Below are 16,214 nucleotides of genomic sequence, written 5' to 3'. Positions count from 1 at the left end.
GGGCCAAGAATTGTGATCAGCACCAACTCTAGTGTTAAAGTCTCCAAGAATGAACAGTGCCTCTCTTTCAGGGACTTTTTTGATAGTAGCTGCCAGATTGTCATAGAATTTGTCTTTCAGTTCTGTAGTGGATGACAGTGTTGGTGCATATGCACTAAGGAGGATAACTTGTCCTCCTGATGAGTGGAGCTGCAGAGACAGGATTCTTGCACTCCCCACAGTAGGTGGAACAATGGATCTCAGAAGAGTATTTGTTACTGCAAAGTCAACACCATATTCCCTGGTCTCATTCAATGATTTTCCCTGACAGAAGAATGAGAAGATTTTTTCTTTGACAGATCCCGAGTCTGGCAATCTTGTCTCTTGCAGGGCAACAATGTCCATCTGCAGTCTACTTAGTTCCATATCAATGACAGCTGTCTTGCGCACATCGTCTATTTCTTGCAGGTCATCAGGAAAGCCGTAGTCAGGAAAGCCAGAGGTCATTGTTCGTACATTCCAGGTGCTCAGCTTTAGGGCAGAAGTTTTCTTACGATTGTTGCATGGTGCATGGTTATCAATCTGCTTGTTGGGTTTCGCCCTAAACCCCATGCACCCCGTGAGTTTAACAGACCATGGCAAGGTTGGACACCCCTGCTCTACACCAGTCGAGCAAAGACTTAAAACCAGTAACTGCTACTTCCCATGTTGTTTTGACGCTGTATGCGAAGCTGAAGTGTCCTCTCCAAAGCACGAAGCCTGGGTAAAATAATATGGAGGATAGGCTGTTGCCTAAGCAGCAGATCGCCCCTCTCCATGTCGCTGAAATAGTCCAGTGGAAAGGCAAGAGCCAATACAACTGGTTCCAGCGATATCGCAGGAGTTGCCAGAACGACACGAACTGCCTCTGGGACTCCAGCTCCAGATTTTGCCTCGGGGTTAACTTCTCAAGCCTTTTCCATCAGTGGATGTAGCCGCAAGGCAGTGGAAGTTTGAAATCGGAGTTTTCCTTCTCCTAGATGGGCTGCCTTCCAGGGCTGACGAGCCCTAGCTACCTGGCCTGCTCTCTAATAGTGTGGAAGTATGATCTGACCTTTAAATGTTTCCTACCCCCAGGTGTATGCAGTGCTAATTGGCTTTCCTATTTACCAAATTAGAGTAAAAAATAGAATTAGAGAATTTCGCACTCTGTTAAGCGCACGCTCCTCCTGCTTATCCTTTAAATTAATGATATTATGGGAAGAAAACTTCCTGGAGTATCTTCCAAGTTGTGACTGCATAAGGACTGCCTGAAAAGCAAAAAAAACATTTTGGCCAAATCTATGTTGGGAAGACTATGCCCTGTGTTGGGGAGGGTTCCCCCCCCCCGCTACTGAGAAATATCCTCCTGTTTAAAAGATTAATTGATCACTATTACCACAATCGCTTGAAAAATTACCAGTTTCTGTTCTGGAATGGGAGAGCCTTTCTGGTGAAGGAGGTGGATCTTTGCTCTACCTTTCCACAGTCGTGATGAAGTAATCAAGCTGTATCCGCACATGAAAAACTGATTGACTGGTGGTTCTGAGTGAAAGTGAGAAAAGGCTCAAAGGTCTGAGATTTGAGGCAAAAACCAAATCCTCCTTTCCAATATACTCCAATATATCGTTTGTCATCTAATCTGTATGTGAAGAGTGGATTGCTTCATGGCTTGGAAAGCATTGTCCACAGAAGTGTGACTCATTGGGGGTACATTTGCCCAGATTGATGGACTTTTGTCTGTTTTCCAGTTGGGAGAAGAATACCTCCCCAGTTGTGCTTTGATTTGCCAAGGCTGTATGAATCAAAGTCTCAGTAAATCCTCAATTTCAAACATCTGTCTGGGAAAAATCTGTACAGGCAGCAGACCAGCTGTGTTAAACCAACTCCTGAATATAGTGTCAATTTCCATTTGTAAGAAATAGTCACTATCAACAGCACATTGGTCATTGAAGCATATGGTGTTGCCCTTTATACGGTCGTCTTTGATACTGATTCTTTTGGAATCATTACCAACTTCTCTTGTATTGATCAGTTTTAATGGCTTCTGGCAGCTACTACCCAAGGTTGTTGGGTAGTAGCTGCCAGTAGCAGCTACCGGTTGTTTTTTAAAAAAAAATCTGAAGAAATTTAGAGCAAAATGGTATGCAGAGAAGGAGGCTTTTCACTCTCATAGAAAGAAAAAGAAAAAGAAAGGAAAAGCCCTCTTATTTAGCACCCACACTATGAATTACCTCAAAAAAGGGTGTCATTTTAAAGACTTTGGTGTCATACATCCTGTCAGTTTCCCATGCTCCATCAGATTTTTCTCACTTCTTCAGTACCGATTACTTTACACTCAGCTGCTGTCACAATATGAAATACACACAGTCTCAGTGGCTGCAGTTACATGAATGTTTGCTGACTTCATTTTCTCCTTCACAATTCCTGAAGCAGTTTCAAAGGGCATTTGAAGAACGTCTTTTAGACACAGAGGCAGAGGGAACACAATGTGCTGTCCCTCTAGCTTCTTTGCATGGGCTGCTATTATGAGGGAGGGTTTTAAGGCTGAAGAGATTCAAGAAAGATCACTGGTAAACTGGAATCACTCAAGCTAGTCTGCCAACCTAGCAGTTCGAAAGCATGCAAACGTGAGTAGATAAATATGTACCACCACAGTGGGAAGGTAACAACGTTCTGTGTCTAGTTGCGCTGGCCACGTGATCACAGAAACTAACTATAGACAAACACTGGCTCTATGGCTTGGAGACGGGGATGAGCACCACCCCCTAGAATCAGACACGACTGGACTAAATGTCAAGGGGAACCTTTACCTTTAAGCTAGTCTGAGCATAGAGAATCCTCAACATTGGCATTTCGTCTGGGAAACTTTCCTTCCTCTAATTCTTTTGGCTTTATTGATTTGTCTGTCGATATGGAGCCAGTTAGAAAACTGTTATAAATAAATGTACCTCCGCAACAGTTTTATGAAGTCTACATATGCATGCAAACTATGCCTGCTACACAGGTTTTCATGCTTATTAGAATCCCTCACCCCTTTGTAGGAGCTTTAGGATAAAGCTCAGTACTACTCAATACTTCCTGCATTAAGGCTGGCCAGAGGGCAAACCACAGATGTTATAGGACTGCAGGTCCCATATGTCCTAGTATTTCAATGGTGGATCGGTGGCTGCTTCTAGCCAGACAGCAACCACATGTCTTTGTGGTTGTTCCTTCCATCTCCTCCCTTGCTTCCACTGCTACTATTTTACCTCCCCATCTGGTAGTAGGGTTCTGCCTGTTAGAGGAGCAGGCACAAACAGCCAGTAGCTATGTTAACTTGTGCTTTCAGTTCCTAAATATCAGAGTGTTCAATAGAACACACTTTCCCTTTTTGAAGAAAATAAGGGTGCTAGTATTTATTAGAGAAATGTATTAAGATAGGAGAGATAATATGAATCCTAGTTCTAGCTAAGGTGGAGATCAAAGGAACTATAGTTGCTCCCTCTCACCTCTTGAGAATAAGGACACCATGCATCTTTTCTTGAGAGAAATGTGAGAAGGAAGGCAGTAATAGCAGCAGCCTGAAGAATAACAGGTTAAGGGAAAGTCGAAGTAGGTAAAGGTGTGTGTAGGAAACCCAAGGAGGTCTGTCTCTGTCTGTCTGTCTCTCCCTGCTCTTCCCCATACAAAGGCATACATTTTATTCAGTGTAAGGTGAGTTATAGCCAATCACCTACAATACTGCCTTCCTATTCTTTCAGCTGTACTCAGCAGTCATAGCATTTTTCCACCCCTTGTTCATCGCTTTGCCTTTTTAGCCACTTGTGACTAAGAAAAATATGAATGAGTAGGAAACAATGGTGTATTTATTATTGCATTTCTGTCCCTGTTTTCATAAATAAATGAAAATAGTACACATGAGAGGTACATAAATAATGAGGTAGATATGTGGAATTGTTTGGCAAGCTCTGTGGACCTGGAGATATTCCTTCAAATAAGGGCTATTTAAGAAGGAATATCTTTAAAATTATATTATATTATGATACTTAGTCTTTCTATGAATAAATGCACTTTCTTGATTTTAAAAATAATGATAATTTTAGTTCATGCATGTTTACCACAGCGCGATTTAGGTCACTGAAAAAAAGTACTGTCATCTGAATTTAGGAAATCAGATAGTCAACATACATATATATCTTGTTTGCAGATGACTCTAGCAGCATCAGGAATCTCTTATCCCTGCCACCGACTTACAGTTGGAAGAAGATCTTCACCAGCACAAACCAGAGAACAGTCAGAAGAGGTAAACTCACAACGTCATTAATATTCAAATATGCACTGTTTATCCCTCTTGAAAATGAAAATTTCTCTTCCAGTTACTCATAGACCTGAATTTTATCTTACAGCGGCATAATGTGTGATATAATGGTATGTTATTTAAGATAATGAGAAAGATAACTGAAGAAAAATTGGAAATACAGTGTTGTAGTGAAGTACATGGAACTGGAAATTTATAGCGAAATTATAATCTGCAAGTTATGACTGTTATGTAGTTGCTGCCTGAAATAAGGATGGCCTGAAAAATCGCAGTGGTGTAGCTGGACTATGTTATTCATCTAGTTTTAACTGGTAACAGATCATGCCATGTGCCCCAGTTGCTACAGTGCTTTCCAAGTACTGAAACTTTTAGTCATACTTCCATACAGTTTGAAACTGCACAGTGTTAGTTATTTTGGACTAATCTGTATTTACTTAAGTAGTTAATGTTATACATCTTGTTGTACAATGCAAAATATTTCATTCAAACTAGAATATATGTAAAATTCCTTCAGAATTTTTTTTTTTGTTTCAAATTAGGTGGGTCTTCTATGAGAAATTCTGTGAGGAAACTGCTACAGTAGTGCCTTGCAAGACGAATGCCTCGCGGCACAAAAAGCTCGCTAAATGAATGGGTCTGGCTAGGGTTTTGTTGCCTCGCAAGACAAATGTTCCTATGCCCTGCTTGACAAGACAAATGCCTTTTTACCTGCTTTTTACCTGCTGAGCAAGCCTCGGGAGGCTTCTGAAAGCGGTGCTTTGCCGCGGGAGGAGGCATGAAGCAAGCCCGCCACCGCCCCGCGGCAAAGCGCTGCTTTCATAGGCTGCCCCATGCTTTTCCAGCAGGTAAAAAGGCAGTGGAAATGTACCAAAAAAGGCAGGGGGAAATAAAAAATGGTGCTTTTCCCCGGCCCCTGGGGAAGCCTCTGAAAGCGGTGTTTTGCTGCAGGGGGTGGGTGTGGGTCTGCCCCCTGCCACACCCCTCCCCCAGCGCTGCTTTCAGAGGTCCCCCGCCAATCCTCCAGTGGTGCTGGGAAGACTGGCGGGGGACCTCTGAAAGCGGCACTGGGTGCAGGGGGGCAGGCCCACCCCCCATCCCCTTGCGGCAAAGCACCGCTTTCAGAGGCTTCCCCAGGGGCAGGGGAAAAGCACCATTTTTTATTTCCCCCTGCCTTTTTCGGTGCTAGGCAAGCCCGGGGAAGCCTCTAAGACCCAGCGCCAATCAGCTGTGAGGCAGGGAGGTGGGAGTGGACAGGAGCACAAAATGGCTGCCCCCTTCTTGCTGGATGCCAGCTCTCAGCTGTTTGGCGCTCTTTTTCTGGCTTTTCGGGGGCTACCATGGCACTGTGAGGAGCCGGCCGGGCTCAGTCTACAGTACCTAGTAAGTGACTTTATTTTAATTTTTTTTTGTTTCTGACTTTTCCCCCATAGGAACGCATTAATTAAATTTCAGTGCATTCCCATGGGAAAACGCGCTTCGCAAGACGAAATTTTCGCTAGACGACATTAACCATGGAACGGATTAATTTCGTCTTGTGAGGCACCACTATAATGGGGTGCACTGTTTCACATTTTAATTCATAAAACACAAATCTGCAGACCTCTAGATTTTGCCTCCCTAAGAAGGGCTTCCAAGTTATTTACCTGCAACTACCACATTCCTATTAGTTCTATCAAACTTTGCCTTAAGTTAATTAAAAAGAAAGAAAGAAAGAAAGAAAGCTGCTACCATGCTTCCTGGGATTTATAGTGTGACATATCCCAGTAGGGAACCAAATCAATGTGACAAACCCAGACCTACTGGGATCTATCACACAGTTACTAAGCTGCCACCAACCATTCCCTATAATAAGTCACACAGACCAGGGATGGATTTTTAAACAATAAAAGAATAAGGTTTATTTTAAATACAAACAGGGTAAATAAAACAATCAGGTGAATAAAATAAAGTAACGTGGCTTATTCTTACACACACAAGCATACAGTTTGGTTCACCTAGAACCTTTAACTTAAAGCACAGACCCTGAACCCATCAGTTCTGGCTAACCAACAGACCCCTGAACCTTTCAGGCTGGTACTCTGACACACAGTAGTACCCTGTCAGACACACAGACTCCCACAACAGCTTCTTCTTCCCAGCTGCTGCTTCGTCCCAACCCAGTGTCTCACAGTTTGTCTCAGCATCTCCCTTCACCACACAGGCATCACATATTTATACAGTACAGCCCCTCCTCCTGATGTCCCGCCTTCCACTCCCCATAGGATGGAACTTTCCCTCCAAACCCATGACAGACAGGTAACATCAGTGCTGTTATGTAACACCTCCCCTCTTTATAAGTTGTTTTGTAGGGGGAAAGCTAAGGTGCTTTTCACCAAAAAACAACCTGTATAAAATACACAACAACATTTATACATACCATATTATACTTACTTACACTTACATTCTAAGTTAAACCATAGCAAATAGGCATTTTAAACATTTACCATTAACATTACATCAATTTACCTTTATTCATACAAACCAATTTCAAAACCAGGTACATTTAACTTTTTGTCATCATTATATACACATAGTCCATGTTCTTTCGCCGTCTTCATTCTTCAGGTCTTCTTGATAAGGCGTCAGCAACACAGTTCACTGACCCTCTGACCACCTTCACTTCAAAGTCATAGTCCTGTAGGTTTAAAGCCCACCTCATAAGTTTGCTATTGTGGGTTTTCATTGTCTTTAACCATTGCAATGGTGAATGGTCAGTACATAGAATAAAATGTCTTCCCCAGATGTAAGGCTTGGCCTTCTGGATCGCGTAGACTATGGCCAAACACTCCTTCTCCACGGTTGCCAAATGTCTCTCACCTTTTTGAAGTTTCCGACTCAGGTAGGATACCGGATGCTGGTCACCATTCTCATCCTCCTGGCACAGAACTGCTCCTACCCCGCTGTTAGACGCATCGGTGTAGATGATGAACTCCCGGTCGAAGTCTGGAGCACGCAGGACAGGATAGTTGATTAACGCCTCCTTCAACCTCTGGAACGCCGCCTCACAGTCGCTGGTCCACGGGATGCGGTCATCAGCCGTCTTCCTCGTCAGATCGGTCAGCGGAGCCGCAATCTCGCTAAACCTCGGGATGAACTTTCTGTAGTAGCCCACCAACCCAAGAAATGATTTGACTTTTTTCTTGGTGTTGGGTCTAGGCCAATCACGAACAGCTTCTATTTTGGCCTCCAGGGGTTTTATCATTCCTCCCCCTACCATGTGACCCAAGTATTTTATTTCTGGGCTACCCAGCTGACACTTGCTGGCCTTTACTGTTAGCCCTGCTGCACTTAACCTCTGCAGCACTAACTCCAGGTGTATCAGGTGATCTTCCCAGGTATTACTGAAGATCCCTATGTCGTCAATGTAGGCCACTGTAAAGTCACTGAGCCCTGCCAAGGTCTGGTCCATCAGCCTTTGGAATGTGGCTGGTGCATTTCTGAGACCAAAGCTCAGGACTCGAAACTCATAGAGACCAAAAGGGCTGCAAAAGGCAGTCTTTTCTTGATCCCTGGGATCAATTCTTAATTGCCAATATCCCTTTACCAGGTCCAATGATGAGATGAACTGACAACCCCCTATGGTTTCGATCAGGTTGTCTAGCCTGGGCATTGGGTAGGCATCAGGAGTGGTTACACGGTTTAATTTCCTGTAATCAACACAAAACCTAATGCTCCCATCAGGCTTGTCCACAAGGACTATCGGAGAGGACCAAGGACTAGAAGAGGGGACGATTATGTTCTCCCTCAGCATCTCGTCCAGCTCCTTCCGCACCTTGTCCCTATAGGGTCCCGTTACTCGGTATGGGGATACTGCCTGCGGGGGTGCATCCCCTGTGTGGATCCGATGCATCACTCCCTTCACTATCCCCGGCTTGTTGGAAAACACCTGTTGATATTTACTAAGCAGCATTTTTAGTTCTTGCTGCTGGTCTTGGGTGAGTGCAGGACTGATCTTTACCTCCTCTGGGTTGTATTTTACTTCCCCTCTACCCTCCCAGAAGGGTAATTCCGCTTCCTCACTCTCAGCTGCTTTTATAGCAAATAGAACCCTCTGTTCCCCTCTGTAGTAGGGTTTTAGGGCATTCACATGAACAACCCTCCTTGCTTGGTTCTCCTCCTGCTCTATTAGGTAGTTCAGGTCTGACATCTTGGAAATGACCCTATATGGTCCTGCCCATTTGAGCTGCAGTTTATTCTCTCTGCAGGGCCTAAGCCAGAGCACTTCCTCCCCTGGGTCAAAGTGCCTCTCTCTAGCTTTGCGGTCATACCATGTTTTCTGTTTGACCTTCTGCGCTTGCAGGTTTTCTGCTGCCAGCTCTAGATTTCGCTTTAGGTCATTCATCAAGGTGTCTATGTAAGTCACAACGTCTTGTGGGTCATCCTGGGTGATCTGCTCCCAATTTTGTTTGATCAAATCAAGGGGCCCTTTCACCCTTCTCCCAAATAGAAGTTCAAATGGACTAAACCCGGTACTGGCTTGTGGCACTGACCGATAAGCAAACAAAAGGGATTGCAGCTTCTGGTCCCAATTGTTTGGATTCTCTGCCAAGTAAGCCCTAATCATGCGCATTAGAGTCCCATTGAACTTCTCAGTTAACCCATTGCTTTCAGGATGATAAGCAGTGGTTTCCTTGTGCTTAATTCCACAGATCTGCCATAAGCGTTTCATGAGCTTTGATGTGAACGATGCGCCCAAATCTGTGATTATCTCTGAGGCAAATCCCATCCTGGACATATACCCCACCAAAGCATCGGCCACTGTGTTAGTTTCAATGTTAGTCAAGGGTATGGCTTCAGGATACCTTGTGGCATGGTCCACAATTGTTAGAATGAACCTGTTCCCCCTCTTTGTGGCCTTGGGCAAAGGTCCCACTATATCCACCCCTATGCATTTGAACGGAGTGTCAATCACAGGCAAAGGGCACAACTTTGCTTTGGTCCTGTCGCGGTTATTCCCCTGCCTTTGACACACATCACATTGTTTACAGAACTCCCTGATCTGCTTCCCTATGTCAGGCCAGTAGAAATTCTGTGTGATTCTCTGCTGTGTCTTGTTGACCCCTAAGTGTGCAGCAAACCTGTCAGAGTGCCCCCTTTGTAAGATCATGGGGCGATACTTTTCAGGTACCACCAGCTGACTTCTGATCCCATCTCCCCCTTTTGAGATATTCCTCAGGGTTTCTCTATATAAAATCCCCTTTTTCTCCAGAAATCTCACTGGGGTCTCAGGTGTTAGCTGGGCGTCAGTCACCTGTTCAAAACACTTTTGGAGAGTGGCGTCTGCCTTTTGCTCCTGTCCAAATCTGCTGTCTGTGGTTAAGGTTTCCACCACAGCTTCTGAACTTCCCCCACCTGCTTCCGTCTCTGGCTCATCATTACCCCCCTGAACTGTCCCTGTGGTGGCTTGTGAGCGTGTAATCACTAGCACCCGTTTCACATGTTCAGCCAGGTCATTTCCCACGAGCACGGCTGCTGGCAGAGTCGATGAAATCGCTATCCGCCAATCTCCCCTCCAGCCTTGAAAGTTGACAGGTACCTCTGCTACTGGCAGAGAGATTATCTGCCCCTCAATCCCTGCCACCTTCATGCTCTCATTTGGGATTATAAACTCCCTAGGGATGATATCTGGATGGCACAGGGTTACCTGGGAACAAGTGTCCCGCAGCCCCCTATACTGACGGTCCAGTATTCCTACGTCCACCCCTGCTGTCTCAAACAACTGAGAATCTGTTTTTATCAGCAAGCAGCGCTTTACCTCCAGAAGAGGACCATTTTCCTCAGCCTGATCAGCAGAGGCAGCTGTCCCAGACTGAGTAGCCATGGCAACAGGCTCCCTCTGTGACACTGAGCCTTGCTCTTTCTGGACACAGAACACAGCTTTTGGCTTGGTCCCACTAGAATTCTGAGGCACCATTCCTTTTAGCTGCTTCAATTTCTCACATTCTGAGATCAGATGACCCTTTCCCTGACAGAAATAGCATTTTCTAGTGTATTTGGATTCTCTCTCCTCTGGTTTCGGTTTTCCCTCCAAATTCTGAGGGCTTGGTTTCATGCCTGAGGGCTTCCCTTCACCATGGGCCCCTCCCCCTTGCTGGCTTTTCCCTGGTCCCTGAGAGTACTTGCTGTAGGTTTCTTTGGGTTTACCTACAGATTTCCCCTCACCCAAGGGCTTTCTTATTTGGGAGATAAAATCCGCGATTTCTGCGGCTGCTGCCACAGATTTCGGTTTCCTTTCCCTCACCTGGAATTTCAATTCCCCATGCAGAACTGAATAGAACTGTTCCAGGGCTATCAAGTCTTTAAGCTGTTCATAGGTCTCTGTCCCCTCCTGCGATAGCCATTTCTCAAGCAGCCTCACCATTTGGGCCCCCACTTGGGTAAAAGTCTGTTCTGGTTTTTTAGTGAGGGACCTGAATCTTTGTCTCAGCTGCTCTGCATTTATCCCATGTCTGGCAAACACCAGTTTTTTAAACTCTGCAAAATCTTTCATCCGTTCCTCAGGCATCTCGGCATAAACCTCAGCCAGGCTACCACTGATTAAAGATCGCATGATGGTCATCTTCTCAGTTTCCCTCACTGAGAAGTCCACAAACGCTCTTTCCACTAAGGAAAAGAACACCTCAGGACAATCTCCCTTGTGGTACACAGGGAATTTCTTCAGGTCAGCTTTAGACAACTGGCCTCCCTCAGAATCCCTATTGTTATTATTGTTCTGGTTCATCATTTCCAGTTTTCTTAATTCAAACGCCATTCTTTCTTTTTCCAGAGCAATTTTCTCTCTCTCTAATCTTTCTTCTTTTTCCAATTGCCTCATCCTCAGTTCATGCTGTTGGGCTATGAGCAATTTTCTGAGTTCTGGGTCCTGCTCTCCTGTGCTGTCACCTTGCACTGAGCCAAATTCATCCTCAGAACCTTGGTCAATCTGGGGGTCTTTCACTTCACTCATGTCTGCTATCTGGCTTCGAGTCAAGGGCATAATCCCCCCTCAGAACAGGCTACTTTAAAAAGTCAAGCCTCAGAATAAAACGACCACTTTTTTTCCTTTTTGCCTCAGAACCAGCTCTCCCTAGAGATTGCTGCTGTTCTTCAGCACTAACTTGCAACAGTATCAAGTCAGAGCCTACCCCCCTCTGCTGGGCCTCTCAGCTGGCAAGCTAGCTCGCTGTTGCTACGCAGTTTTGCCTCAGCGTTTTCCCGCCAAAACTAGGCTGCCTCAGAGCACCTTAATCTAAGTCTCCCCAGTTGGCACGTTCTTCTACTAGCGCACCTCCCCGTGAGGTACACCTAGAAGATTACCTACGCGCCTCAGACTGTCCCTGACTAGACCCCCCTTGCTCTGGGCACACCTGCCAAGGCTTTGCTGGACCGCTGGACAACTGGACCAGTCGTATCCCACACGCTGGACACCAATCAATGTGACAAACCCAGACCTACTGGGATCTATCACACAGTTACTAAGCTGCCACCAACCATTCCCTATAATAAGTCACACAGACCAGGGATGGATTTTTAAACAATAAAAGAATAAGGTTTATTTTAAATACAAACAGGGTAAATAAAACAATCAGGTGAATAAAATAAAGTAACGTGGCTTATTCTTACACACACAAGCATACAGTTTGGTTCACCTAGAACCTTTAACTTAAAGCACAGACCCTGAACCCATCAGTTCTGGCTAACCAACAGACCCCTGAACCTTTCAGGCTGGTACTCTGACACACAGTAGTACCCTGTCAGACACACAGACTCCCACAACAGCTTCTTCTTCCCAGCTGCTGCTTCGTCCCAACCCAGTGTCTCACAGTTTGTCTCAGCATCTCCCTTCACCACACAGGCATCACATATTTATACAGTACAGCCCCTCCTCCTGATGTCCCGCCTTCCACTCCCCATAGGATGGAACTTTCCCTCCAAACCCATGACAGACAGGTAACATCAGTGCTGTTATGTAACATATAGTTCTTTACATACTTCTTTAAACCCTCTATAGCAGGGATCCCCAACCCCTGGTCCATGAGCTTCCTTGAACTGGGCCGCAGACACTGATCTTCGCCCCCCACATGCATGCACGATGGACATGTCGCACTTGTGAGTAGGCATGTCACACTTGTGGAGGGGCATGTCACGCTCACAGGGTGGGCATGTAGGGCTCGCAGGTGGGCATGTCACACTTGCGGGTGGGCGTTTTGCACTTGAGGGCATGTACATGAGTGCGATATGCCCCTCCGCAGGTGCAGTACACCCACCCCACAAGTGCAACACACCCCTCTACGAGCTCGATAACCCACCCATGAGTGTGACATGCCCACCCGCGGGCACGGGGGTGCCCCTGCCCACCCGCACAGAGCCTGCACCCCCCCAACCGGTCTACGGTCCGAAAAAGGTTGGGGACCTTTGCTCTATAGAGTCTAATGGGCAGCAAGATTACCACTACCAGCTTCTTCCATGCCCAGAAGGGTCTGGCCTCTAGTGGTCAGTCATGAAATGGTGGGGGTGATTGACTTACCAGCAGGGAATAGGCCTTACTGGGTGCAATGGATGCTGGGATTTATAGACTTGCTGCCCATTTAGGCTCCATAGCAGGCACCCCCAAAGAATTACAATTCCTAGGGAAAAACTAACAACAGAAGGCAGAGAGCAGAGGAGCCAATGAGAATGTGGCAGTCGAAGAAAAATAACCTGGACATCTTTCTTCAGAGAGGTAAAATTTAGAGGTCTACAGATTGAACCTCCATGGGGAATTCTTGGAAGAATCTGGGGCTTATACTCCAAGAACATGGAAGAGCACAGGTATAATTACTAATGCTGAAATTTTGAAATGTGAGGTTGTTCAGTCGTGTAATTAACTATGATTTATATTAAATTAGCAGTGCACAGATGTACATATGGTTAGTGACAGTGATGGAGATGACTTTGAAGATGCTACAGAATTTGGAGTGGATGATGGAGAGATGTTTGGTATGGCATCATCTGCACTGAGGAAATCACCAATGAGTAAGTAATGTCATCCTTTACGTGAGAATGGGCAGCTTTGGTGGGTCTAGAGGATGAATTTCTTCCTATGGAACTCTCCAGGGTTCCAAGGACTATCAAACTCTGATTGGAAAAAGAAGGGCAATCTAGAAGTGGCAGAATGTAAACTTTTGGTTTTGAAAATTGGGTGTTTCATCTTAAGTCTCTGAAGCCTGTTTGAAATCTTTGTAGGTATAATTGGCTGCATACATACAGTGTGTAACATATATGGCTGACAGACATTTTTTTCCTTACTTATGGCAGCTAGCTTCTAAAGTTATATTGCTTACGTAACTGCACAACAGTATTTCATCCTCTGTTTACTGCAGTTTCAGTAATAAGGGAAAAATACACCAGCATCCGTATTAGAGTAACCATATAGGTTTTTAGGGGACTGTTTTTGCTACTACAGTGGTGCCCCGCTGGACGATTACCCCGCTTGACGACTAATTCGCTTAACGTTGAAGTTTTTACACTCGCTTTTGCGATCGCAAAACGATGTTTAGATGGGGGAATTTCGCTTAACGCCATTTGGTTCCCTGCTTTGGGAACCAATTTTTAGCTTTATGACGATCAGAAAACAGCTGATCGTCAGGTTTCAAAATGGCTGCCGGCTGTAGAAAATGGCCCCCCACTGTGTTAGGGACGGATTCCTCGCATTACAGGCACCGGAAAATGGCTGCTATATGGAGGATCTTCGCTGGACGAGCAGGTATTTCAATGCGTTTCAATGGGTTTTTTTATTTCGCTTGACGATGATTTTGCTGGAACAAATTAACGTCGTCAAGCGAGGCACCACTGTACGTAGTATTGTATCTCTGCTTTAACCACTGTGCATCAAGAGAGAACATTTTCAACCCCCACATTCCCATTATGTTGCAAAATCCACAACTCTGAATTCCTTACTGTCAAATAAAAAGCCCCTACTGTGCTCCTCAGGGGCATGTTAATATTAATGCATATTTATAATATTTTTATTTTCTTTTTTTAGTGCCAGAAAATGCTGAAAACGAAGGAGATGCCTTATTACAATTCACAGCAGAATTTTCTTCAAGGTTAGACTTGAAATTATGTACAATTATGTGTTTATGATTCATACATCCATACATCCAGAGAGAGAGAGAGAGAGAGAGAGAGAGAGAGAGAGCCCCCCTATTGGGCTTAGTTAGAGTTATTCTACAGAATAAAAAACAAATACCTGGAAATAGTATGAAGGATGAACGACCACACAAAGAGAAGAGCAGTGTCTGAAGTAACATCCCATGGTGCTTACATTGGGCATGATGTTCTCAAATACATATCTTTACCAGCTGAGATTAGCAATACTCTGTTTGCTGGGGGGGCACTTAAAGAGTCTTGTGTCAGAAGTGAGTTTTATATTTCTGTTGTGAGATGCACTTTACTGTCCTGACCGCCTGTCTGCAATAAGATAAAAAATTATCCTATTTTAACCTTTTCCAGTTCTTTTCTTCAAAGATGCAAAGTAGTCTGACATCCTGTAGAGATTCTTGCATGGGATGCAACTCACATACCTTTAAAAATATGGGGGGAGGTGTGTGTGTGTGTGTGTGTGTGTGTGTGTGTGTGAGAGAGAGAGAGGGGGGGGGGGGAGAGAGACTTGATTGAAACATTTTTTTATCTTTAAACAGATATGGTGACTGCCATCCAGTATTTTTTATTGGGTCATTAGAGGCTGCTTTTCAAGAGGCCTTCTATGGGAAGGCCCGAGATGTAAGTATACTTTTAATACTTCATTACTGAGATGAATAAAATGTCTGTATAATATCCCTTCTAGACTATATATTATTCTGTTTCAAATATGTACTGCTATTACTATGGCATCTCCACTGGATCTTGTGTACTATCCTGTTGGTTACTCACCACTGACAGAAGGTCGTGTGATCCAATAGACGCTTCCTTTAGTAGAACAGGGAGGAGGCACTTTTCAGAAGTTGTCCACCCCCCTTAAAACCTCCTTTCAAAATGCTATGAAAAGTTTGAAACAATAAGGAATGCTTCAACCAGAAGAAATATAACAAATTACTTTGCTTTCCATTACTCCAAAGAAAATTAAGAAATTAAGATGCACATTTTAATGTGCTGAAGGGATTTGAGTGTGTTGACAAAGCTGAGAGCAATGCCATCAGGAAACCAGACTCCATTCTGAGCTTGGACTTTTAGTAGTTTCACCCAAGGCCGAATGGTCATAGGTGAGATACCAGACTAAAATGCATCCACCCTTTTCAACACAGCTACTAGGCAGCAGTAGTAGCTGAACATGACATTGGTGGAGGAAGTAATGGCAGTGACACTCAAGCTAATGCTTGTTAGTACTGCAGAGAGGGTTTCTATGATAAAACCCTGCTGAACACTCCTGGAAAACTCCTGGAAAAGACACTTTGGATATTACTCATTCATAAGGTAAATGAACAAAAGAAACTTATAGTCTGATAGGTCTCTGTTGCCATGTGGTGAATACCCACACAATAAGTATTTAAGCTGCCTCTTAACTTTTATATTTTCTATTCTTTGAAATTATTTGATAATATATTTGATACATGATAACTGCGGAAACAAAATGCTAATGAGGAATTGGGTTTTCTTATAAAATTTATTATTTCTTATAAAACAAAGAAATAATCCCATTTGTAGCCCTTTAGCATAAGATCCATTGAAGCAAATTTAACTTACAGGATTTACTTTGCATTACTCTGAAATTAAGAGTACAATATTTATTTATTTATTTATTTATTTATTTATTTATTTATTTATTTATTTATTTAATTTATATGCTGCCCACTCTACCCAGAGGTCTCTGGGCGGCTTACAATAATTAAAATTCAATACAATAAAATGACTAAAATAC

At 44.2% G+C, this 16,214-nt stretch overlaps 1 protein-coding gene across 3 annotated transcripts in view; it reads left to right on the top strand.

Moving 5' to 3' along the window:
• FAF1 (Fas associated factor 1) overlaps nucleotides 1–16,214 on the top strand; it is a 297,114-nt gene that overhangs the window by 165,518 nt on the left and 115,382 nt on the right. For 2 of the 3 annotated variants that reach the window (XM_020788122.3, XM_078392865.1), the window contains exons 9-12: nucleotides 4,187–4,282; nucleotides 13,204–13,330; nucleotides 14,340–14,403; nucleotides 14,998–15,079. In XM_020788122.3, the coding sequence (XP_020643781.1) occupies nucleotides 4,187–4,282; nucleotides 13,204–13,330; nucleotides 14,340–14,403; nucleotides 14,998–15,079 (369 nt within the window). The remainder of the gene's footprint in view (nucleotides 1–4,186; nucleotides 4,283–13,203; nucleotides 13,331–14,339; nucleotides 14,404–14,997; nucleotides 15,080–16,214) is intronic. The other variant, XM_020788123.3, reaches the window with a different exon arrangement.

This window comes from Pogona vitticeps, chromosome 4 (assembly GCF_051106095.1).
Source record: "Pogona vitticeps strain Pit_001003342236 chromosome 4, PviZW2.1, whole genome shotgun sequence".
In the NCBI taxonomy this organism is placed as follows: Eukaryota; Metazoa; Chordata; class Lepidosauria; order Squamata; family Agamidae; genus Pogona; species Pogona vitticeps.
This window is presented reverse-complemented; position numbering and strand designations above follow the sequence as displayed.